Consider the following 27,179-nt stretch of genomic DNA (forward strand, 5'->3'; position numbering starts at 1 on the left):
TAGACTCTTAAGTTCGAGTTCCTGTCGAGTGTTATTGTTTACAGTGAATCCATCAGAATGGAGGGCTGTAGAGTATTAACTACTAACATTTTTGAATCCGCTTTATCAAATTAAGGGTACGTAACGGCGAGGGCAAAATAAACAAATTCTACCAATTCTACCGTTTCACACCATTTATTCACCCAAACGCATGTTACCATTAATTCAAAACTGTGTAGAGTATTGTATAATGGCACCTATATATACCAGATATTTTTTTCTCTTTTTGACTTAAATAACGAAATAAATAAAACCAATAACTGCGTTCTAGTAATAATTATATTCAAGGAATGGACTGCCATTTCTGTAAGTTCTGTGGCGGAGAAAAATAAAGTGCGAGAAAGAAACAAAAAACGACCCGTCTCCACACAAAAGGGAAGCACGTGCAATACAAGCATTCCCGAGTGTGTAAAAAGATGACCAACTACACAATAGTAAACTAGGCGACAAAATAATCTACAAAATGGAGAAACAAAACAGAATATGCGCTCATGCGTTTTAAAAAGGAAAAATGCGCATTTACCGAATAAGTCAACAGCATTAAAAGTTCTGATTGTCCTTCCCAACAGGAATTATATCCAACGGTAATGATTCATAATAAAGTTCACAATTAAAAATTAGAACAAATATTGCACGAAGTGACGAACTTTGACTCATTCTCACGCTTCCGTATGTATTTGTGTTTCCCCAGGCAACGGCACAAACCATGGCGATGCTCGCTTTTCGTGACACCGTGGTACCTTTTTGCCTACATAGTCTCCATGAAAACGGTGTCGCCGCCGATCTAATAGCGCGCCGTTTTGGCGGCCATAGTTGGTGCTGAGTAGAATTGACAAACAAACGTGGCTCGCTACAGTGTCTCTACAGTGGGTATGTTTGTCTGTCGTGGAAAATCAGACAATTTGTGATTCTGAACCGAGGAGACAGACTTCGGCATAACTATGTGAGGCGGCACAACTTGAATGAGTAGTTAAGTTCGTGTTAAGGGGCAAACATTTGATATGTTGGGGTGGCTGGAAGAGTGTGATAAGCTCATTTTCGCCGTGTTTAGTCTGTACATTTTTTGTCTTGAATTTTGCCACCAATAGTTCCTACAACATCTTGCATACATTTTTACTCTTTCGGTGTCTGGCTTGCAATTTTCTTTTTGAAAAAAAAATTCCATCCATCCCTATGAATTTAAATGGTCGACTTCTAATTTGACGGTTCTAAGCTAGACTCGCCTCTCATCTTGGCGTTCACATATAGAGAACGGTAACGGAATTGCAGGTGGAATCACATCACATGCAAAGCTGCTCTGTACTACACTTATCTGCCGAGAAACCACAGGTAGGACCGGTTTGTTACAACCAGTGTATACCATTAACTGATTCAGTTTTAAACTATTATATTGTATGGTCCGCGTCTATATATATTATGGTCCTTAATGGAGCTATTATTAAGCAGACTGTCAGTGAACTATAGTTAGATTTTGAAACAATATAAATGGTAGTCCTGTTCATCCTCTAGTTGGCAAAAAATCGATAAAATCTATCCAGCAAATTCACGTATCCTTTGTGATTTCCTCTTGGCGTTAAAACTTGTAATCGATGATGGTTTCCGTCAATGTATAAGGCGATTAGAAAAATATGGTCACGGCGTTGCAGAACACTAACATGTCCGATAGAGACACTATGTTAGCGTGAATCTTAAAAGTCATATTAGACTCAATAGTGAACTCTCGAACCGGAAGTACTGTTATTCACGTGGCCACAGTGTATTCTGGGTAAACACAAATCTCAGCATTTTCAAAACGCCGGGGTTGCATACAGAATAAGTACATATTATAGTTCGATATTAACTCAGACTGAATTTCACTGGGCTTTCACTTTGGAATTTATGAAGAACAGAAAATAGAGAAGCAATTCACGTATTATCTGTCTGTGCCCGATTAGTTGAGTAATTCACAATTATGCAATACTGACATTTGTATACAATCGCTCACATATTTGAATCGTGCTCTGTGGTCATTTGAGCCTGTACTACGTTGCAGTCAAAGTGATGGTCACGTGGTGTGTTGTTTGATAGTTCAGATAATGTTGACATTCGACAAATCAACATTCGTTATATTGGGCCGGCGATCTGTTGTTATGTTTCCATCACCAACACCAACACCAACTGTAACGGATAACACATTTTAAACGCTTCCAAGTTTATACCACAAAATCGGTTATCAGAGTGAGCATGCGTCAGTTACCTGTTTCTCGGCAAAATTGTGAAAGCTCGCCCGTACCACTTACATCAAACACACAACTCCTTGATTCAGGGCTGAGGCGTGCAATCTACGTCAGACACACACACAAGTGTTCTCGGCAGTAGGCCCACACATAGATAAGTCACATCAGACTTTTACTGTATTCACTCTCATTTAATACGCGTCAGACTTTTTCTGTCGCCTGCAATTTTAACAGTCTTAGTAAATGCTGCACTTGTGTGTAATTACTACTTACTAGAGTAAACATATTCCGAGGCCACGGCAGTTAAATGTTTAGTTTGCTCGATCGGTGTTTGGTTCCGTATTCCTTGAAGTGAAATTCACTTGAAAGTACTGATATAGTTATCGAAAAACCCATATCTTATTTAAAATCAACGTCAGTCGCGTAAACATTACACCACTGCAAGTTTTCGGAGCGTCAACAGGTGTGTTCCGTAAATTGTTTAGTTTAGACAGGGCTAACAGCTGAAAACATAACGGATTGTGGAAAGCTAAATAAATAAACATCTAATCAGGGTGTGCGGATTATCACACATCTATGGGTCAGTGCAAAGCTCCCAGGAAGGGTCGACTTCAATCGAGGTATGTCTCTAGACCGGGACTCAACGACGGCTTTGCACATTTACCAGCCCCATTAACATCATATTTAATTTAATACAATAATTAGTATGGATATGACCCATGTCGAAATAATTCGGCTTGTAGCTGGAAGACGTGACTCATTTGCGATGGTGTATTGGGCCTTGAAGTGTCTGTGTTGTTATTAGAAGTCGTATAGTGGGACGTGTGCATTCATCCGATAACACTCATGCATCTGCATGTAGCTGTAGGGGCATCGACACTCATGCTTCCTTCATATTGTGATGACCAATCCATGCTCAGTCCCCCTTTGACAGTCAAGACGTTCTCCCATCAGAGTTATCGATTTTTGAAACTTCCACGATACTATATATATATATATATATATATATATATATATATATATATATATATAGTATGTTGTATGCAGGGAAGTCTGTGCAGGTCCGCACTCACGGTATGACACGGGTTCAAAAATTATTGTAAAATGTCATGTATATGCAGTCGTAGTTGCTATTACCGTATTTGCTAAATGTATTGTCTCAATACATACACGTAGGTATTACGTCACAAAATTACCCAATCATAGCAACGAATGGCAGTAACATCTCTGCCTTCTAGAAACGGTCACCATCTTTAAATACCCTGCCCACCCCTACACACACAGACAATAGTCTCTTCCACGGCGTAAGTAAAACAGCTTAAGTCTGGCTGGGTTTCAGTATACCCCAGGACTACTGTATACTGTACAACAAGAGGACTTGAGACAACCAATGACTGTGAAAACATGAGTCACTATCTGTGATCAAGGCGAGTAAATAACACGGTGATTTGTTAACAGACAGGAAGAAATAGCGTCGTGTGATAAAGTGCTGTATCAATGAATTATAAATTGTACAGGGCTTCCTCTGTTCGGAAGAGTCCTCCGTGTGACCTGGGCATGTGTAATTCATCAGACAGTCAACAACATTTACGACTAGGTGGGAGATTCTCCACCGAACTGTGATGAACGGACACTCAAATCGAAAGAAATTACCATTGTTCTTACAACCACTTATAAACTCAAGTCTTCTAGTATTTTGCGTCGTTTCAGGGAGCCATTCAAGAAGGGTATGGTTACATCCGGGCGGCACTGGCTACGCAACGATGGATATAAATACCTCCTACTGGTAAGTGCAAACGAACTGTATTTGGTCTTTGCCTTCTTCGACTTACGTAGTCTTCTGGCGTTTCAAACTGAATTTATGCTGTGTTATGATTTTGGCATGTATGAAGCAGACTTACACGTGTGACATTAATATTGGCGTATGGATACTCCAATCACCTACATTACGTAATACAGATATACCACGCAGCTTGTCAAATATCACTATTTAATAAAAAGTGTAGCACTTTATATCGTCCCGATGTCAAGGACGAGATGCAATGTTTATAAGACACCAGTGTGTGGGAGAAATTCATGCTGACCTTTCAACCTAGTGTACATATCTCATGAAATAAATCCACAGTACATCTCTATTACACTTGTATTAAATAACTGTATTTGCCTGTCATACGCATCGATTCAAGTTGATCCCGTTGCTTCAGGGAGCAAGTCAAAGTATTAAGTTTATGCCGAGTTGGCATTTTAAAAGTCAGCCCAGTTTTTTTTCTTTATTACAAACACCATAATACCAACAATGTGTATGAATACACCCATACTTGCTTGCACTTTGCACTGCATTCAATACGTGTTAATGTCACATTTTCAAAGCTTATTGTCAACGGATCCTGACTATCGCCTCCCTGGTAAACATTTGCCTTCACCCATTAACGGGTCACTGATGGTGACAGTCTCTTGTCTAGGAATTATCTACAAGAACATACTATGATAATCTGATCTATAATAACAGTACTGATACCTCACTGGTCTTAAAGTTCCTTAGTCTTGACAGCACTATTATTTACAAACATGGCGTGTAAGAGGGAGTCGATAAACTACCGGACACTTTCGTGTCGTGATAATACATACCGATTGCAATATTTCAAGTGTGTATGTCAAGTTCAGCTGTCATGATTTTGATTTGACCGGCTATAAATTGCACACAGGGACAATCGATAAATCTCTAGAACGACAACTTGTGTCATTATTCACAAAATAATTTTGTTTCAACTAATATGTGCGCAAAGACGTGATGAAAAACATAGTCAAATGAACAATACGAGAGTTTCGTCAAACAAATACAGACATTAAATTTTGAAATGCAAAATTTTATCTCAACATTTTGGCGGGAAATCACTGCGACGTTTAACGGGTTAAGCATAGACTGTGTTCAGTTGGGATTGAGATTATTTGATTAAATCAGGAAAACTCTCTTTTAATAGATTTGGAGACTTGATTGTAGAATGGTGGTGTATCTTAGGGATGATCTTGGGTACATTCCATCATTCCGAAAAAAATACACACTCCCATTTCCATTTATTTACTCCCGTAAACAAACCATCCCAATTGTAGCTACTCTAAGTCAAAGCCGACACTACAGCCGATACAAACAGTGCTGACTTCCGCCGTATAGCAAGGAAACGACACGTAAACTAAATAATTGTACAATTGCAACGTGTCGGTCGACTGAGAATTCATAAGCGTTACAATTATAGTCAACATTATCAAGTAGCTTTAACTATTCGGTCTAGACACCGACAAAAAAAGTTGCAGTAAGAACAATTCTTTGGTTACGTTAAAATTATGTAGCAGAAGATCAGTTGGGTCACAGTTTACCGCCCTTTGATAGCAGTAATACAGGTTCACGCATGGAGCTAATGGTCCACGTGAAATAACAACGTAGTTTTCTCTCAACACGGGCTTGAAGTTAATTAGATTACAACAAAAACGTGTTAGTATTAATGGAGTCCGTGACGAGGTTGTCATAACCTCACAAAGCGGCGGAGGTCGTAACGTTAAAAGTTCTATCGTACGCAGTGTGAATACCACGCGGAATTCGCGAGTGGATTTCAGCAGCGTGGTGCGGTGAAAAAACCACTGATCTGACTGACAACTTGAACTGCTTAAAGTGTTATGCGCAGATGCGATTCCCGATTATCGGACGTGACGACTTTCCAACGTGCCGGCTCAGCTCGTTTTGAGGTCTGGCGTAATCAAATTAACAGTGGGTGTAATTTGATGGGATTAACTGTGATATAACAATATAGCACAACGGTCTACACTTACTGGTGGACCACATTAACATTCACTGTGCGTTCGGTATTGTACAAGTGATTGTGCTATGAACGTTGCGATACCCATTAAAAGAACAGTTACCAGTACGCACACGAATTCCGTTAATATTGTAGGATAAACTTTCGCCTTTAAGTTATTAACTTTCAAGAAAGTGATATATTATCTCTGTTCTTTATCAGCAAATCGGAGCACACAATCGTTATTTGTACGTTAAATCCATGCTGGCTCAAAGAACTCTCTCTCTCTCTCTCAAAAAAAAAATAGTTATTTGGGCCGGTGTAGTGGAACGAGCACATATCATTTCTTATATGATATTCAAGGTTTTCTTTTATTGTAACAAAGACAGGGGCAGGACGACATCATTTGCACTATAACGCAGAATGATGACATCATCATTTTCTCTGAAGCACAGAGAGTGGCGACGTCAGTTGCTCCGATAGGTCACGGTTACTAAAAAAGATTTTTTTAGTAACCGTGGATAGGTATTTCGCCTAATAATCAGTTTTGCTTGCTTTTGCACATATATTCCAATAAAATATTGATATCTTCATTGACATATTCCCACGGAGGACACGAGACTTGATTAATAAGTCGAAACTAGTATTTCAAGTATGTCGTTCGTGAATACAAATAATCCCAAATGAGGCTATAAGGGCACGAATTGTATTGCAACGGTATCGCATTACCCCTGTGGTATTAGATAATTTCGTGTTGACAGTATTGCCGGGTCTTGATAAATACGAAGATAAAGTCGCATCCTATCGTATACGGTAAAGCAAGGTTTAATAAATGAATATATCAGAGACACGTGCATAGAAAACATCAGCATGTTCAGACAGACTGGCAATATGTTATTAAGTGTTTTATCGTCAACATACAATTCCCATTTTTCTTTGCCGTTTTGTCTACTCTAATAAGAAGTTGACCATTAAAAACCTCTCTCCTCACATTTGAGTTTTAGTTAAGGAATAATGTTGCTGGAATATTTTTTCCAGCACTTTTCCCTTCAATGGAATTCTTTTTGTAAAAATATTCTCTGTATATTTTTTGTTATGATTACCAAACCCATAACAGCACACATAACCAGAAATTGAACAACTGTATGCACGACTGTATACACGACTGTAGGCACGACTGTATGCACGACTGTATACACGACTGTATGCACGACTGTATGCACGACTGTAGGCACGACTGTATGCACGACTGTATACACGACTGTATGCACGACTGTAGGCACGACTGTATGCACGACTGTAGGCACGACTGTAGGCACGACTGTATACACGACTGTATACACGACTGTATGCACGACTGTATACACGACTGTAGGCACGACTGTAGGCTATGAACAAAAAATGTAAATAGTGCTTAAAATATAATCTACAAAGTAAATAATATACAAACTGGTGTTAATGAAAATTCAAAATTCGTATACCGCACTATGGATCAAGAATAATATTAGCATGCCCGTAATCTTAAACTGGTCTGGAAAACGAAAACGCTCATGTGCGTGCGTCGTGTCAGATCAGAAATTTTCTGTGAGTAACGGGATAGAGATTGGATAAGTTTTGCAATAAAATAATGAATACATGTTGAAAGAAACGAAGAGCAGCATTTTCGCTTGAAAAAGTAGATTAAGGGTGGGCCATTCGATATTGAGGGGGGATTTTATCTGATCGTATGTGCATAGTTGTGCTGCCCCTAATTGTGTTCACTAAATTGTCGTCACCATTTACGACAACGATTTATTATCTGACCCGTTGCGTCGTTTACCTACCACCAGCAGACTGAACGACAGGGGCTACATGAACTATACGACTGATACAACTAAAAGTGCCACCTTGGCATACTTCGTTGACGACCTTCTGTGTCATATATAGAGCCTGGAGTGAACGCACAACGAACTTATTTTTCCCACTGATTCTTCGCTTTGCAGTGAATGACATGCTGCTTCGCACCGATAAGATGCGAAAATGAATGTTATCACAGCTGGGTGGTGGGACAATTATGTCATATAACAAATAATTATTGCATTGAAATAAATATTTCGGCAAGGTTATTCGCATTGAGTACACTAATTTGTAAGTCAATTTTGCAGATTGAAATGTTCCTTGATTTGTCTTACACTCTCTGCCCTGTACGAGCTCATATATCGGAATTTATAGCGAATGTTATTATTTCGTCGGGTCCACACATTTCCAATTAATCCACAGATACAGCATCACAAAGAAAATAGTTTCCTCAATTATGGTTGAAGACAAGCGATCATTGTTTTACATTTGGTGATAAAACAGTGTTTATTATTTCTGGGGAAGCTTTTAACGATCATGCTGACTGTCCCGGGTGTACCGTTACAGACCGTTGCAGTCACGGTTGATCCAGTATGTGTTTACTTTCCGCTGTTGGTGGTGAGATATGACCGACGCATGGCAAAGTTGAACAGATGAAGACCTACACCAGGATGCTGATCTGCAGATTACTGGTGGTGGTCCTGTGATTCAAATTCGTACGTTTTTCAATTCAAATGTACCAGTAATAGGGTCTCTGTGGATGAGACGCTGTTATGCTATCTAATCTATTTATTGACCCGGAAACAAATTCCGTAACATTTGTTTGAGCACAATGCCATTCATTGTTTACCAGGCGAGTCAACCTGTTTCACACATAAGTATGCTGAAATAACGAAACCACCAGGATGTTTAATTGACGGTAAACGGGACAACGCGGACAATTGCTGCTCGATGCATTGTGTTGACAAAATGAAACCATGACCGTAAATGCGCACGCGCTGTCATTAACAGTACGTACCAATAATTCAATGCGCCCGTGCGACCGTATCAGTGAATCAAATTCCGTCGCTTATGTCTTCAATCAATATGGAACGCAAATACTGGACAATAATACTGTATTCAAAATCACCCATATGAAAATGTACGAACGATGGAATGTTAAAATAAATTACAATAAAATAAATCAAACGACGAGTCATTTTGTAATGAGTACATTTCGAGTTACAATTTGGGTGTACAATTTGCAAAAGTGGGCGTGATTTTTAAAATGTGGGCATGGTTTCTAAAATATTGGCGGAGTCATTTTGTAACTCGATGTTTTCGTACTCCCTGTCCGTAACTAAAACAATTCAGCATCTCGTGAAAACGTGGGTATATATATGACTTACATCCACTTGGATTTCAATCACAAATATTGACGGTTTAAAGTATATGTAACGTGAAATTAAAAACAGAAGATATTGGCGGCTTACTAATATTAATTGGATGAGTTGATAATTACCACCCAGAGTGAATATTGACACAGTGCTTCCCTTGGTGTGACCTTTGGTGTGACCTCAGATTTACGTACATTTCTACCATGAAAATGTTTAACCGATTCCACGCACATGTCATGTTACCCATAGTTTTTCTTGATTTCGATAATTGCTATTACCAAAGAATTACCATTATTTGAAATAAACATGTTCCGAGTCCATCGTTCTGGTGGTATTTGTAGACGACCATTTCTATGGGGACAATCCATAAGCAGCAACATGTATAGAGAATGCGATTTAGTTTAGGTAGAAATATAATCTACGACACCTGGTAAACATAATATATAAAAAAGAACTAGAACTGAAGAGAACGTAAACCGTGCCTCGACGAGAACAAGCTGGGAATATCGTTAATTACATTCAAGTTCAACTTGTGTGGCGAACGCACTGACGTTTGGGTTCGTACTTGTTGTTCTACAACAATCAATCTCTTTCCTCAAGTTCTCTCGAGTTCTTTTATCGGGATAGAAATTTGCAAACAAAAATCTATATCGCTATATTGCTCTGGCAAAATACAACTTTTCTTGACCTTTGACAGTAAATATTCCGAACGCAATTGTTTAATGTATGTCGGTATGTCGTCGTAGATTATTGCCTGCTTGCAATCTGAATTGTCTCGCAATTAGTACAGATTTGTGCAGCATTGTGACACAGCTCGAGGCCAAATGTTCAATACCTCGGATATTGGCCTCGTTTACACACATTTTCTAAGCACGAGCAGGGGAAGGTTTTGGGGTCAGTTTGTTCATATTTACACACTACGTACTGTAATAGATAGCTAGACTTGCTAAGAAGATTGGTCGGTCGCATACCCCAAAGATAAACACAGCAAAGCGATGTAATGGTGTGTGCACGTCGTATGAAAGATTATCACAGACTAAGCGCAAACCGGGTAACCTTCGAAAAGAATATTATATAATAATATACTCACATCCGATATAACATTCAATGCGTTAATAACGCACAACAAAAAATACATTAAAAGCGGCACCGAATACATTTTTGGGTGAAGTGTGTATGGATTGATTACATACACACACAATATTATTTTAAAGTTTCAAGAATCTCCAGAACACACACAAATGAGAATAATGTTTATTATTTTTGTTTCTTCTCAAGGTTGTATGGCTGGGAATCAACGGCCTTGTGTTCTGCAGAACGTATAACGAATACAAAACGGGACCACAGTATTTCTATCTTCGACAGATGTTAGGGGTAAGTTTTTCAAAATGGTGGACGTTTCTCTTTCACGTACAGTCAAGCAACAGCATCATGATGAGTATATTTCTGAAGATTGTCCTGTTTATATTTGTAAAAAAATCGTATATGAAAATAGTTTTAACTTAAAAAAAGAAAGGAAGAGTAAATTGTTGAATCGGGGGTGTTTCATTATGTAAAGTACGACGTTGAGGGCGTGCCCGGTGGTGAGTGCATCTTTTCGATATGGAACTCATAGACGTATACAACGCGTACAAAATACTATGTTTGTTTACATGACATTCGAACACGCGCTGCGCGACGACCACCGCCCTTTAATATTTACCGTACCCGAAGCTGTAAACATATTCCCCCAGGCCAGCAATGACAGTGTTGAGGGACAGTGGTACAACAAGTTCTTGTTATTTTATAACTTCAACATAGTTTCTGGTTTTCCAGTTAGCCTGTGGGGTCACTGGGGCCACCATCAGCATGTGGCGAATGGAAGACAAATGTCGATACGTTTATGCACGTGTTTTTCTCGAATGCAGTGTGCTACACAGAATGTTACACCCCTATATCTAGCCATATGGTGTCCTTGAACTATTGCTAACCCCGCTCCCCTAACTACGCTTTGACGGAAATTGACAGCGAATGTATCTTAGGCATGTACCCAAGGGTCACACATCCTGGCAATCCCTCCAATAACGGCAGTAATTCCCAATCACCTACCTTTTGCCATGTGTTAAATTGGTTTTCAACTTTTTTAAACAACTGCTGGCTTTGGGGAAGAGGCGGTGGGAAATTCTTACTAACTCATACCCCCAGAATGTGAAGAAGAATGATGTTTGACCTTTAAACAGGAACTATTACGCGACAGTTTCACACAGTTGTGAGGAATAATAAGGATACAGAGGAAGTACTAGAATAGGCAATAAAGAAGATAAGAATGTGTCACAAAAGAACCATTTCCAGACAGGCTAATTAAAGATGCCGGACTATTAACCTTGACCTCCGTTTAGTTGATACGTGTGTATACGCATGTGCATATAAGGGTATAGGAAGTACAAGTCAGAGGGTTAGATTTTATTTCAAAAGAATACCACGAACGTTTATAGATTTCACTGTTATTTTCTCTTTCAACCAATTAAATTGTCCGTTTACAGTCTAACTTTATTCATAAAAAATATTGATCTAATTTGAGAAACAAATAAACGTTGTTGTTATCTAGTAAGAAGCAGACGTTAAATCATATCCTTCCATTTTCTGCGAGTGGTATCCTGGAAGGCTTTATATCGTATTCAATATGAAAATTCTAGTTCCAAAACATGTGTCAGGGACGTATACGAGGTTCATGACCTCAGTCAGCCCTTTGATTCAATCCATAAATTATACACTTTGTGCAATTGTGTGTATAAGCCAAACGTGTGTTATAATAAACACACATTTGTATCAGTTACAGCATGTTTGGAAACATCATAAATTTAACACTATGTCTATTTCCGTAAAACTGGCTCTGATTTCACGTTGAGAAATTGCCAATTTGCCCCAAGGCCACGCAATACTTTTTACACGCGGCCAGTTTCAGTAACACTAATCCGCGGCGAATCCCAGTAATTCTAATCTGGGTCAACTTCTCATTGTAATCACGTACATGTGTGTCGTTCAGATCTAAAGTTATCCAAACATATTTGATGTTTATCTTTCATTGATAAATGGTTCCGGATTAGAAGTATTTAATTGGCATCTCTGGTAAACGTCATGTGATATGGGGAGTGGGGAGGTTGCAGTCGTGCAGTGGTTCGGGCCTGGAATCAGGGTAAAAGTAGCCACTGTTTCTCACAATTTCCAATTCAAAGTGTCTCGAACTGATATCAGAGTAGCAATTCGATGTAAGTTATTTCAGCCATCGCGGAATGCGCTTCACATCGAGTCAATGTTCAGGCTAAAATGTCAGCTGCGGATTTTAAAACCTACAAAGAAGTTCAAATTTACTATATGGACAAAGAAAAAGTGAACAGTGCATAGCATTTAACTTGCCATTAATGTTTTAGGACATACTGCACGCGTGTCATGCTACATCAGGGTATGTTGTTTTATTACCGATGGGCGATCACACCAGTACTTGCTGAAAAAAAGCACGTGACTTCAATTGCTTCTGATCGATAATATCTTTTAAACGGATTCATTATAAAGTTAACGAGAAAATCACGCTTGACTGACAGAGTACAGTAGAGATGGGAACTTGTTGTTCGTAACGCCTATATCGTGTACACTTTCACACATTGCAGTGGCAATCAATGTATGTGCAAACATTTTACAAATGCATAAACACATCATCGATGGTCAAGTTGGAAATGAAGTATTTTCACTAAGAACCAATCAGAGTGTTATTAATTCAAATCTAAATCGGTCTATTTTTTTTTATAAAAATGTTATTTTTGTACGTGTGATTATAATTCTGGTTTGGATAAATATTTAGTTTTAAGCCCTCATGTTAGTGATCCATTATCCGTTACTTATTTCTTTTATGATGTGCTAAGCTATTGAATGGTCCCGGTCGACATACGATGGATTGACCCTTCGCGATAGTCATTTTACGGTCTGATTTGTAACACCAAACCTATCATTGGTTCGCAATCCTGCCTGGGAAATCGGAGATAAAATGTGTTGATATAAACATTAAAATGACAAACATGATCAAGAAAACATTAACAAACTATAGAGCGTTGAGAGCGAGAAAGAAACTCGCGAGACTCCTTCGAAAATGCACGGTTACAGTATTTTGATGACCTCTGCCTCGTTTTTTCCCTGCAGGCTGCTACAATTTAGAATACATATTACAACAGTAGTTTGTTAATTATTAGAATATTATTGATTATAATATATGACTATTTCTTGATGTAAACCACTACATTTCTTGAAATGTCGTAATTTTAGGTGGGGTTGATGCAAACTCGTCGTAAACATCGTTTTCTTGGGCATCCAATTTGAAAACGCGCCATTGTGGATCGACCAAAATTCATGCCAGCGGTCGTAGTAGACCTGTGCGCCTTGTTTCGCCGCTGAGGGTTGTTAGACAATGGGCCTGAAGAACTGAAGAGTAGACACTGTTAAACTCATGTGACTACAAATAAATACTTTCATTATCTCTCATCATAAATTAGCACTAAAGCCAGTGACCGTGAACTCGGTGTGCTTGTCAAAGTCAGCTCAATAAATTGTCTACAACTACACCACCATAGCACATCTGAGGGAAGAATTGAAGGAATATAACATGTATAATTATGATTTCTCGTAACCTAAAACATTCTGTTTTTAGCATACAATATATTACTTAGAAACTTACTAATAAATGAAAATACACAGCATTTGTCAATAGTCATCAGCCTATTTTATTGAGAAAATCATTATTATATTAGTGATTTTTGTCAATATTACAGCGTCTTTACCATTGGTTTATATCGTCGAAATGCTATGTCTTATAAAAGCCATAGCATAAAAAAATATAAATCATGTCTGATAGTTTTAGGAATTTAAAAATCTGTGTTAAAAATCGTGCTGTTTTGCTTTCACTTTCAATAGAACTGTTCAAAAGATAGTATTTGTAAAATAATGTTTGGTCAGCTCTTACAAAATATGGTACTTTAAACTAGCTACATGATTGCACACACACCAATGAGTATTATGATAAACTTTCTAAAAAATATGCTTCTACCTCCAATGCGCATGCGCATTCAATTAATTGTGTGGGTCGCTATTCCAAAACGCACGCACAGTTTCATTGTTGATTATTTTAACAAACGAATACTATTTGTACCATGGTTTAACCTTTTTTCCACCAGTTCCCGCTTTTCACCACAAATTAACGAAACAGTCTCTCAAGATTGGGACAAATATAGCCAATTTTTTTAGTAAACACTGAAAATCTATTCACATTTTGTCTGCTGGCTTAAACATTATGGTTCATTTCCAGAAATATTGAAAAATATAAGAAAATATTATAGAAACATTTTGGCGAGAAAGTCTGGTAGTGAAAATGTTAAGATAATTCTTAACCAAATGTCTATAAAGATAAAATATAAATTATTTATATCGCCTCTTTGTTAGCAGGTTATGACGCCCCCAAGATTGCATCAATAGTTACCAATAATATGTTATAGCTACGCAGTGAAAATTATGTGTCGACCAAACAGTTCTCGCGAAGTTTTATGTTGGCATTTATCAATACAGGACATTTCCAATTAGTACTGTTTTGTGTTCTCTTACAGAAAGGATTGTGCATATCACGTGGTACTGCCGATGTGTTAAACCTAAACTGTGCGATGGTGTTACTTCCGATGTGTAGAACGCTGCTGACGTGTCTGAGACGCTCTCACAAGGTGCGTGTTACAACAAATCACAATATACTCGTATTAGACTACTACTATACCTCTTCTGGTTAAGTCGTGCCCCAAGTGAACCTGAAAACCCCGCCCAGGGCAATTTTCACTAAACTATGACATGTTTTACAGACCATGAAGGCACAACAAACTCAATGTGCTACGTTTTAAATTTAAATGAACCAACTGCAGGCTATTTTATAATTACCTTTAAGATAACAAAGACGCCATTTTTGAATATTCTTAGTGAGTTAGTAGACCACGCCGAGTCAAATCGTCGAATTTACGGGGAATTGTCATGTTTCCCTCACTGGTTCGTGACGGTTGGGACTCACTTATTTATTGTGAAAACTTTGCTCACTCACCAGCCAACATAAACCAGTTAAATAAAGTTTATTCTGTTACAAATCATACAATTCACCCAAATACTCTTCCCAATACAAATGATGATCCCGATTAAACAAATATGCTGCATTCATTCAATCTTTGACAACAAGTGATAGTGTAGTGATAGTTAGTCTGCAAGCAGTTGAGTCACATGCCAATATGGTTTTGTATCTTACATATCCAATCGTTGATCAACAACAGCTGTTGGAGATAACTTGGTTCCTGTGTTGGCAGGAAATCAGAGAGCTTTAAAACTCGAAGGACCTCAATAAAATTACTGAACCTGTTGCAAGGCAGGCATTGCGCGGAATTTCCGAGCCATGGTACCATTTATGTTCAAGACATAAACAAAACATATTTAGTGATATATGAGAAGACAACACATAAACAGCAATAAACTCCACAATTTTCCAAAATTCGTTGCTGATAGTAACTGCATAGGGGTACTTGCAAGTAACATAATGAGTAGATTACAGCTCAATGGTGGCTGATGTTTTTGTAAAATGCCGATCTAATTTACCGCTGTAGTTTCAGGTCAAAGGTCACCGATAAATGATATTGCAGTGCACTCCATTCCCACATGTTTTGGTTTTACAACATAAATGAATTTTCACCGACATATTATCACTACCATCCAATATACTTATAACACTAGCTAAAAATATACTGCAACCATTTACGACGACATAAGGTCATTAAACTTTAATCTCGATATTTGCAATTGAATATCGAGAAGTCGACAAACGACACACGTGTACATCATAGAGAATCAGTACAATATCCACCACCATTCAGTCTTCAATTACAGAAATACTGCTTCAATTGTTTATTTAAAAAAATCGTTATTCCAATCTTACATTCCAATGTGACAAGTGTCTTCAGTGGGCAGCCATCGACGAAATTGTGATATTGTAACACAGGCAAATGGGAGAAGGAGTTTTCTATGCTGTAACCTCGTTATAACGAATTTCCATATAATTATATTGAACACATAGCATATCTCTCACTCGTAATAAAACTATGGTTCCAGTAAACTCTCTTGTGAGCGAGAATATATGTAACGAGTGTCGTTCGGTTATTGAATCAACCACGGTCACCGTTCTGCGAAGTTGAAAAGCAGCAATTCTGATTCAATCAGTTCCTAATACTAGTGATGCATTTTTATTTTTGTTTATTTAACAGCGCAACGCAAGCTCATATATATTATATTTCGTGTTTACTCTTATCATAACAATACCACTCCCGACTATTCGTAAATCCCGCATGCACATAATAAACTGACAACCTCAGAACATCTGTTGTCATAAATTTATCGAGCTGAATGCATGTTTATTCAATTAAACGAGCCACGTATCTGTTACTTCGCCATGTCATTCCGCCACTGGCAATTTGATAAAGAGTTCTGGGCAGAAATTAGCGATTATTACATGTTATTTAAATTCCGTCCATAACAACGGTATTACTAACGTACTTCAAAGATACGACTTAACTGCTACTAGAACACGGAATATTAATGGCATTGTTTACAACTTGTTAGACACGTGCCTATGCCGAATATAAATCTTGGTATGACTCACAAAATGAATAAACCGTTAATGGGTATATATAAATACCAATGACTGGATAAATGGAAATAAAATCATAATGGCCCGTGATCCCAAGACCTGTTCCACTTTTAGATGGAGTCTACGAAATCTTTTGCGGTCAACAAACATTCTTAGCCTACCGATTAAAATAAATAAATAAAAAACTAGCACGTTTTCATTTTACTGCACCAAGCATGGTATTTTTTAGTGTGCGCCTGCGCAAAAAATTGTCGTCGTTCTTTAAATGTGTCTAACCCTTAGTTAGAAAAAGATTAAAACATACTACGTATTATTTCGGTCGATGTTGAAAAGGTAATCGCACATAATTTATTTACCAATGCTTTGAGAACCTATTAAATTACAATTACATAGACGCTTTGTGCAAATTTAAATACACGCAAGCCACTGTCCGTGCGAAATTACGAACGAGGCTACAAGGTGATGATATAATGGACAGATTATCCAACGTAACCGACAACCCATCCATTGTTAATATTTCGACATGGAACGGGATGTAGTATTGACGTATCTAACATGTTTATTTTGTAGAATTTATGATACTAGTAATTACATTTCAAGAACAAAACGATGTCCTATACGTTTCGTTTTCTCCTCTCTAGGATTGATATTTAAGAAAACATCGTACTCATAGGAACTACTCGTTTCAGCGTGATATATGGTATACTACTATCCAAGTCCAGTTGAAACTTCAATTAAGTTTTTGTTAATAATGTCTATTCCCTTTCAATTTGTGTAGGTTGCTAAGCGACGCGTACGAAGGTTCATCGACCAGGCGAAGCAAATTCACATGGTTTGTGCGATCCTTGTCTGTCTGGCAGGTGGTAAGTGCGTTTGTTCTGGGAATGTAGCTTCCCAATCGTCTGATTTATGCCAAACATCTGTGTATATTGTCACGAACCCTTTGAGAATATCAGTATATTAGCATGACGTTCAAAAATTTTTGTCTGATATTGCATCTTGATAGAAACAGTATAATATGCTTTATCTTAGCTTAACAATGTTGTTTTGAAAAAAAACAAGTTTATAATTTTTCCTTCGATGAGACAATTAACTCTAATGCGCATACGCTCTGGATTTATCCGTACATTGAGGTGATTAACAACTTGTGTCTCAGTATTTCATCTAATGAATACTGCTATGTTTGTAGCCAACATATTATTTTTATTTTACGATAAATCATAACCTAATGTTTTTAAAAAAACGTAATATTTAACAGAATTATTTTAAAATGCTTAGAAATGCATTGTAACCACAATGACTTTTTGAATTCATCATGGAAGTTGAATACTTTGACAGATTTTCATTTTCATTTCAGCGGTGCATACTATTGGTCATATTACGAACGTCATAAATTCCTCTCAGCGGTACAATAACAATTACCCAGAAATCAATTTGGCAAGCTGTCAAGATGAGGTGCGTTCACGTCTTATCTTCATGATTGTGGGCGACTGATATTAACTGAATTCACACTTAAGTAACGCCCTCTACCAAGAACCTTCGCTAGAGGGCGACTGTTGAATCATATACTCTTAAATTCATAACCGTAAAAAAACACCTCGCTAACTTCTGACAAAAGGAAAGTGTGAGCATCAAAAAAATAGTGTGTATTGTCTATATGGTTTTGTATCGGTCTTTAACATGTCATGATGGCGGCGCTATAATAGTCTTCCGTATTTGTCTTTTCTAGGATCCGCGAAAAGTACTTTTTTGTTCTGGTGAGTAAAACGAGTTTATTACGTCAATTGTGTTAGTCTTGCCTTGTATCTTGAACCTTTGATTTTAAAGTTCGATTTCTTCTCAGTATCATCGCTGACTACTACTCTACACTCTCACGAACTCTCTTTACAGTTGCTGGTGCTACAGGTTTTTCAATGATGATAATTTTATTTGTAATTGTGACGTCATCAACAAAGGCAGTCAGGTGAGTAACTAACATGGCTGTCAATTTCACGAATGTATCACCCATAATCTCACTGTCTATATGGAAAGACATTAAAGAAATATATGTGTGGGGTTAAATTTTACATTCAGAAAAAAAATTGTGTCGAAACTTGTGAGTGAACCAAGTTTGTATTTTATTTATTTTAATTCATAAAATAATTCATCTTTTCCAGGACTGCTAGCTATGAAATATTTTGGTATACTCACCATTTATTTATTGTTTTTTATATACTTCTTTTATTCCATGCATCAAGGTAAGCACACGTTTTTGTCTATTTCAAATAATTTCTGTCTAGTAACACTGAATTTTAAACCAAAAGCTGGTCAGAATGATATATTGAGCGCTGGAGGGTCTTTGGTACTCGCTTTTTAGGTTAGGGCAACTTTCTGCAAAACATTTGAAATAGCTACATTACTACTTTAAGTGTCAGTATCACGATTAGCTTATTTTTATGTAGCTAAAATTGTAGCTAAAATCACATGCTAGCTAAAATTCAACAAAGTGTCCGTTGCATTGAATATGGTTATGCGTGCAATTTGCAAGTCATTAATGGTACATACACTACACAACAAAGAAATCCACACCCTTGACGTGTGCTTCGTGCTAAGCACCCTATATCAGGGCATCCAGGAAAATGTCACGCCATTCTGTCCCAGTTGTATTTAAGTTAATCTGGTTTTACGTGCATGTAAATGAGGAATCATATTCATATTTGTTCTAGGGGCCTTTTAAAAATGCAAGAAAATATAGTTATGCATATTCCAGGTTGCCTGATTCAGAATAAGACTGATATAATGGCATATGCCGAAGGCTCCATGGATTGGGATTCGTCTTCAGTTACGTGTAAAGAAATGCCAATATTTATAAGGATACCTCAACAGGTAATAATACTAAACTAATGACTCCCATCACTGCTTGCACTTAGGTAAGGGGTGATGCAATGTTTCTAATAGAGGTTAGGTTATGATCACAAAGACTTTGGAGGCAGGTTATAAATCACGCATGTTTGGCTCCTGACTAGTATGATCTACCACCCAGTTGAAATATTCGCTCGCCTCTATTTTGTTTAGTTATGGACCGTGTTTGTTTGAACCTGTCACGATTCATAGAGCCTGAAACTACAGAGTGATAATTGTGCTGGCTCTGTTTGGTCTGACGTATTATTGACTGTTTTGTATAGCATACCCATACGCTATGTACCGACGTGGTTACAATAAAATCTGTCCAGGAGAAATAACAGTTTTGACATCTCGCTGTACATCTTTTTTGACAGACTTGGATGTGGGTGGTCGTACCGCTCACGTGCTATGCCATAGAAAAGATATGTCGATTTCTGGGAAGTCGATACCGCGAGGCAAATATTCAAGAAGTCGTTCATCATTCATGTGACGTCATCGAAATACGTTTCACGAAAGAAAAATTTCGAGGTAAAGCGGGGCAGGTAAAGTATTCATCTCTTTGTTCATTTATTTACCTTGCCGTTGGGCATGTCACGTTACTTGGACTGCTTCTAGTTTGGGAAAGTTGCCATGATATTTAAAGAAAAAGTTGTGCGGATATCATGGACCCAAAAGTATTCTTGTGCCATTCCCCGTGAAAATTTAGCTGCGTATCCTGGCATGCTAGGTTCTGTTTGGTTCGCTAACGCTTTTTTGGCTGCTCAGTATGGCTTCATACCTTTTACTTATATTAATTTCATTACAATATTTAAAATGTTAGTGTATATTTTACCATGATACTTTCCCAAATTTTAAAAATGTATATTTACACTTCTTACCCTTAAATTGGCTACAGTCGTGATTCGGTCTTTCTTGTATGAGGGCGTGTGGCGCAACGGATAACGCGTCTGACTACGGATCAGAAGATTCCAGGTTCGAATCCTGGCACGCTCGCTTTTTACTTCTATGTTTTATTTATTTTATCAACTGTCTATTATTATATTACTCACGGTCATATTATGTGTGCCATCACGCAAACGATTTATAATAGTAAATTTAGACGTGGTACTGCCGTGTTAGTACAATAGCAATATTGAACTATCTTTTACTTTGTACTTTGGTCACTCCTAACAAACATAATTGTAATCTTCTTTATCACTGGTTGGCGACCTTTGATTTACCAAACTTATTTTTTATGTTTGTTTTATTTCCTCCAGTACATTATGGTGAATATACCGAGCATTTCTTCTATGGAATGGCATCCGTTTACTCTAACAGCGGTAAGTTGTCACGTGCTTGTCACGTGTCCTGCAATGTTCATACTCATATCTGGATTCCGTGATCCACTATATTCCTTAATGCCGAAGAATTAAATTGACGAGCGTTCACTAACGTGTACTGTTTTGTATGTTTACAGTGCCCGAATCCTGAAATTGCATCATTTAGCATTCACATCCGGGTTCTCGGTGACTGGACGGGTAAGCACTTTAATTATTAGTTAATTGATGATGATCTTTAAAGTTGCAATTTAATTGGAGCAAAGAGGTATAATGATTAGAGTAACCCTTTGAGCGCCATATTTTCCGCACCATAATGTAGGTAAAGCATATTTTTTTATTATTTTAGGCCTCAATTTAGAGTAAATGAAAAGTTCTCACCAGATACGTTCTAACTTTTGGAGCCTACCAAACCACTGTTTTTAAACAAGTCTAAAACTCCATAACATACTGTCCTTCACGTTATCAACAAACTATAACTTAACATGCTCATATTGTTTAACTGATATTAAAAAGAAACCAGAATAAGAAACAAATCAACTTAGATGGCAATGGCCGCCGGGATGTCGTTGAAAGCCAGATAGCCCATTTTCCATCTTCATAAATGGTTCCTCCTAAATAGTAATTCAATCCCTCCCACCATCACATTTTATTTTCCCCGTTTTTATGCTACCATAGTATTTGGAACACTCTACACGATGACGAAAGAGAATGGAACACTGTTAGAGATGAGACAAACATAAGTCGCGTGGCTCTCCCGTACTCAACGAGATTTCGGCGGTCATTTTGTCATTTGCGTCTAATACTATCCCCCTGTAATCGCGTGATGAATTTAAGAAACAATGTTTTGAAAACAATTGTTGACAAGACCAAATTAAAGATTATGCAGGTTTATCTTGTGCCAAAATAGCTGACATTATTGTGTGCTTGTACACTTATAGTTCGTTTACAAGAGCTGACCAGTCTGGAGGAAGATCATACGCAAGAATATTCATTATCTCAATGCAGAAAATATCCAAAGTAAGCCTCTGTCACTAAGTACACAATACGATATTATGTCACAGGACTGCTTCAGGACTGTATCTGCTTCTGGGATTGATGTATTGCGGGCTAGTGTAGAATATCGATGAGAGCTCGATTTAATTCCATGGGCTTTAGGCATTAGTTGAACTGTTGAGCGTATTGCTATTTGTGCGTTAGTTGAATTGTTCAGTTCGTCTGTTGTGCATATATTGTTTGATTTGCATGAAGTGAATTATTATTGAGACTATTGTTTGTTGTGCATTGGTTGAATTATTAAAGGCTCAATTCACTTGCCCCGGGTAAGTGTTTATTGGAGGCGAGGATATGATAATGAGTGTTGTTAATCACTTGCCTAGCCTATGTTCACAGAAATTTGTAGTTTATTTACAAGCTGATATCACTTATATCCATAAGCACCAAATAACGAGCCAGTCAGACTTTCTTCCATAGAACAGAGACCTGAGCTGCACTGGCATTCTGTAATGACAAGCTAATATGGAACGTGTTATGAATGACATTTACCATTTCTTTTAATTAAGTTTACGTCAACAATGACGTTCGCCTGTATTGTTAAACGTATTGTTTGTTGCGCATTAGTTGAATTGTTAAACATATTGTTTGTTGCGCATTAGTTGAATTGATAAGTGTATTGTTTGTTGTGCATTGGTTGAATTGTTAAACGTATTGTTTGTTGTGCATTGGTTGAATTGTTAAACGTATTGTTTGTTGTGCATTAGTTGAATTGCTAAAACGTATTGTTTGTTGCGCATTAGTTGAATTGATAAGTGTATTGTTTGTTGTGCATTGGTTGAATTGTTAAGCGTATTGTTTGTTGCGCATTGGTTGAATTGTTAAACGTATTGTTTGTTGCGCATTAGTTGAATTGATAAGTGTATTTTTTGTTGTGCATTGGTTGAATTGTTAAACGTATTGTTTATTGTGCATTAGTTGAATTGCTAAAACGTATTGCTTGTTGCGCATTAGTTGAATTGATAAGCGTAATGTTTGTTGTGTATTGATTGAATTGATAAGCGTATTGTTTGTTGTGCATTAGTTGAATTGTTAAACGTATTGTTTGTTGTGCATTGGTTGTATTGTTAAACGTATTGTTTGTTGTGCCTTGGTTGAATTGATAAGCGTATTGTTTGTTGTGTATTGATTGAATTGATAAGCGTATTGTTTGTTGTGCATTAGTTGAATTGTTAAACGTATTGTTTGTTGTGCATTGATTGAATTGTTAAACGTATTGTTTGTTGTGCATTGGTTGAATTGATAAGCGTATTGTTTGTTGTGCATTGATTGAATTGATAAGCGTATTGTTTGTTGTGCATTAGTTGAATTGTTAAACGTATTGTTTGTTGTGCATTGGTTGAATTGTTAAACGTATTGTTTGTTGTGCATTGGTTGAATTGATAAGCGTATTGTTTGTTGTGCATTGATTGAATTGATAAGCGTATTGTTTGTTGTTCATTGGTTGAATTGTTAAACGTATTGTTTGTTGTGCATTGGTTGATTTGATAAGCGTATTGTTTGTTGTGCATTGGTTGAATTGATAAGCGTATTGTTTGTTGTGCATTGGTTGAATTGATAAGCGTATTGTTTGTTGTGGATTGGTTGAATTGATAAGCGTATTGTTTGTTGTGCATTGGTTGAATTGATAAGCGTATTGTTTGTTGTGCATTGGTTGAATTGATAAGCGTATTGTTTGTTGTGCATTGGTTGAGTTGATAAGCGTATTGTTTGTTGTGCATTGGTTGAATTGATAAGCGTATTGTTTGTTGTGCATTGGTTGAATTGATAAGCGTATTGTTTGTTGTGCATTGGTTGAATTGATAAGCGTATTGTTTGTTGTGCATTAGTTGAATTGTTAAACGTATTGTTTGCTGTGCATTGGTTGAATTGATAAGCATATTGTTTGTTGTGCATTGATTGAATTGTTAAACGTATTGTTTGTTGTGCATTGGTTGAATTGATAAGCGTATTGTTTGTTGTGCATTAGTTGAATTGTTAAACGTATTGTTTGTTGTGCATTGGTTGAATTGTTAAACGTATTGTTTGTTGTGCATTGGTTGAATTGATAAGCGTATTGTTTGTTGTGCATTGATTGAATTGATAAGCGTATTGTTTGTTGTTCATTTGTTGAATTGTTAAACGTATTGTTTGTTGTGCATTGGTTGAATTGTTAAACGTATTGTTTGTTGTGCATTGGTTGAATTGTTAAACGTATTGTTTGTTGTGCATTAGTTGAATTGCTAAAACGTATTGTTTGTTGCGCATTAGTTGAATTGATAAGTGTATTGTTTGTTGTGCATTGGTCGAATTGATAAGCGTAATGTTTGTTGTGCATTGATTGAATTGATAAGCGGATTGTTTGTTGTGCATTGATTGCATTGATAAGCGTAATGTTTGTTGTGCATTGGTTGAATTGATATGCGTAATGTTTGTTGTGTATTGATTGAATTGTTAAACGTATTGTTTGATGTGCATTGGTTGAATTATTAAGCGTATTGTTTGTTGTGCATTGGTTGAATTTATAAGCGTATTGTTTGTTGTGCATTGGTTGAATTGTTAAACGTATTGTTTGTTGTGCATTGGTTGAATTATTAAGCGTATTGTTTGTTGTGCATTGGTTGAATTTATAAGCGTATTGTTTGTTGTGCATTGGTTGAATTGATAAGCGTAATGTTTGTTGTGCATTAGTTGAATTGATAAGCGTAATGTTTGTTGTGCATTTGTTGAATTGATAAGCGTCTTGTTTGTTGTGCATTGGTTGAATTGTTAAGCATATTGTTTGTTGTGCATTGGTTGAATTGATAAACGTATTGTTTGTTGTGCATTGGTTGAATTGTTAAACGTATTGTTTGTTGTGCATTGGTTGAATTGTTGATCCCATTGTGTGTTGTGCGTTGTTGAACATATTCTTTTATTCTATAGTATGTATATAGATGGTCCATTTGGAAGTCCAAGCCAAGATATACTGAAATACAATGTTAGCGTATGCATTGCTGGTGGGGTAGGAGTGACGCCGTTTGCTGCCATTTTAAACAAACTCAGGTACAGTTTTTCCCCCGGACTACTTCTCATTATTTTAAAAGATCGTGACAATTCTGAGTGAACTTTACGTGACTTTAAAACATTCCTTATATATACCATCCAACAGACGTGCATTTCACAACATGCGTCGAAATAGGAGTGCATTTGGCCATTCGTTTGGAACCCCAACTATTATTTAATTAGTACGTCGCATGAGATCTTTATTCACGGATCTAACTACATATGATCTTTATGCGAGGTGTCCATCATATGCGACCTTTTTCGGGTTCGCACCATATGTGATATTTATCCACAGAGCCCATTATATGCGACCCTTTTTTGGGTGCCCATCATATGTGATCTTTTTCTGCCAGTAGCCACCATATGTAATATTTACACATGGTGTTATACAATTGCAGGTATAACTCTGATGACCCTAAAAAACTACGTCGTGTTTACCTTATATGGATGTGTAGAGATGTAGCTTGCTTCCAGTGGTTTTCAAACCTGATATTTGAACTACATACAAAGGTAAGTACATAATCCTACGTCATAGCCTAACTCGGACACATTGTAATTTCAGAATATGCTGCACTCCCGGAAAAAAAGTTGTATTCCCATTGATGTGGTGTACGAGTACACTGTTTGATGTGGTGTACGAGTACACTGTTTCAGCATTTATTATGAGGCCGAGTGGCTGATTCAATATTCATCGACAGATAACAAATTATAGATACTTTTAGAACGCAGAAAAAGTCTCATGACACAAGGCTTTGATCCCCTTCAATTGAAAGAAATGTGCTTACTGGTTCGTGACCAGTTATTGCTTAAATAAAATGATTTTACCACGGTATTATAAGATTTATTGTATGATTTTTCATTTCTTGTACTGAGAATTATTGTGTTTGATTTACTTCGAAGTTATGGGAGTGCAATAAGCCAGATTACTTCAACGTTCAGCTGTATCTTACTGGTGACCAGCATTACTATGGAGATATGCCGCAACAGAATAGTGACATAATGCGCAAGAATGACTTCCTAAATCACAGGATTACCTTTGGTAGACCGAGATGGAAATCTGTCTTTAAAGAAATTTCAAAAATGCACCAACAGTAAGTTGAAATGTTTTTTTTTCTTTGAGGGTGCTGTAACAGAACAGCCATTTCCTGTATTGTGAAGGGGTTCTTGTATGTACTATAAAAACTTCCTAGATTGGACATCTGGTGTACTGTCAAACTCCCTTCAACCATTCACTGTATGCATTTATATAGAGGGCTAGTATTACCGAGAAATAGACTGGAAGCAGCAATAAGGGAATACCTATATGAATTGACATTTTTGAATAATTTGAATAGTTTTAGAATACTATTTAGTATGTTTGGCTGATTCAATGTGATCTTTATCACAAGTCATATCATTCCACATATATATCATTGGATTTTTTTATACAAATCATATATGTGATCATCTCGGTTTCATAGATGATCTACAAACTATGTTTTTGTTTTGTTGATGATAATAGGTCAGAAGTCGGAGTGTTTGTGTGTGGCCCTCGCAGCTTGTCCCGTTCAGTGCACAAACGATGTAACCAGAGCAACAAGTACAACACGCGGTTCATCTATCACAAAGAAAGCTTCAGTTAATGATATTAACGATGGTACACAACTACATTGTTAATAAAAAACAAACACAATAAATAAAATAAAAACACAATTTCCAATTCGAAATTATGCAGGAATTGTGAAGAGTTGTGTGCTACTAATTCGAAGTCAATTTTTTTGGAGGTTCGTCCTGAAACCGCAACGATTGCACGGCGTATACGTCATCTTGTGTCGCGTATTGTGGGTTAAAGAGAGTGTTCTATTTTACATTTTAAAAACTGAAATATATTTAGTATATAACTTAAAATACCTCTATATATGTAATTGCTATTTTTAGTACGTTTTACCATATTTAAAATTAAACTATTTCATATA

General features: G+C 37.0%; 1 protein-coding gene and 1 non-coding gene across 2 annotated transcripts; both read left to right on the forward strand.

The window, feature by feature from the left end:
• The first annotated feature begins 3,608 nt into the window (after positions 1 to 3,608).
• On the forward strand, positions 3,609 to 27,179 carry LOC100374949 (NADPH oxidase 4-like). Its single transcript, XM_078013701.2, has 17 exons — positions 3,609 to 4,041; positions 10,537 to 10,632; positions 14,886 to 14,996; positions 17,727 to 17,811; positions 18,306 to 18,403; positions 18,678 to 18,705; positions 18,839 to 18,911; positions 19,105 to 19,185; positions 19,654 to 19,813; positions 20,206 to 20,373; positions 21,088 to 21,150; positions 21,288 to 21,348; positions 22,089 to 22,167; positions 25,105 to 25,224; positions 25,623 to 25,734; positions 26,125 to 26,315; positions 26,726 to 27,179. The coding sequence occupies exons 1-17, from the start codon at positions 3,985 to 3,987 to the stop codon at positions 26,844 to 26,846; spliced, it is 1,704 nt and encodes a 567-aa protein (XP_077869827.2). The 5' UTR covers positions 3,609 to 3,984; the 3' UTR covers positions 26,847 to 27,179.
• On the forward strand, positions 20,752 to 20,824 carry TRNAR-ACG (transfer RNA arginine (anticodon ACG)). Its single transcript has one exon. It is a non-coding gene; the product is annotated as a tRNA-Arg (tRNA).

The sequence above is a fragment of the Saccoglossus kowalevskii genome, chromosome 11, assembly GCF_978046115.1.
Source record: "Saccoglossus kowalevskii chromosome 11, keSacKowa6.1, whole genome shotgun sequence".
NCBI lineage: Eukaryota > Metazoa > Hemichordata > Enteropneusta > Harrimaniidae > Saccoglossus > Saccoglossus kowalevskii.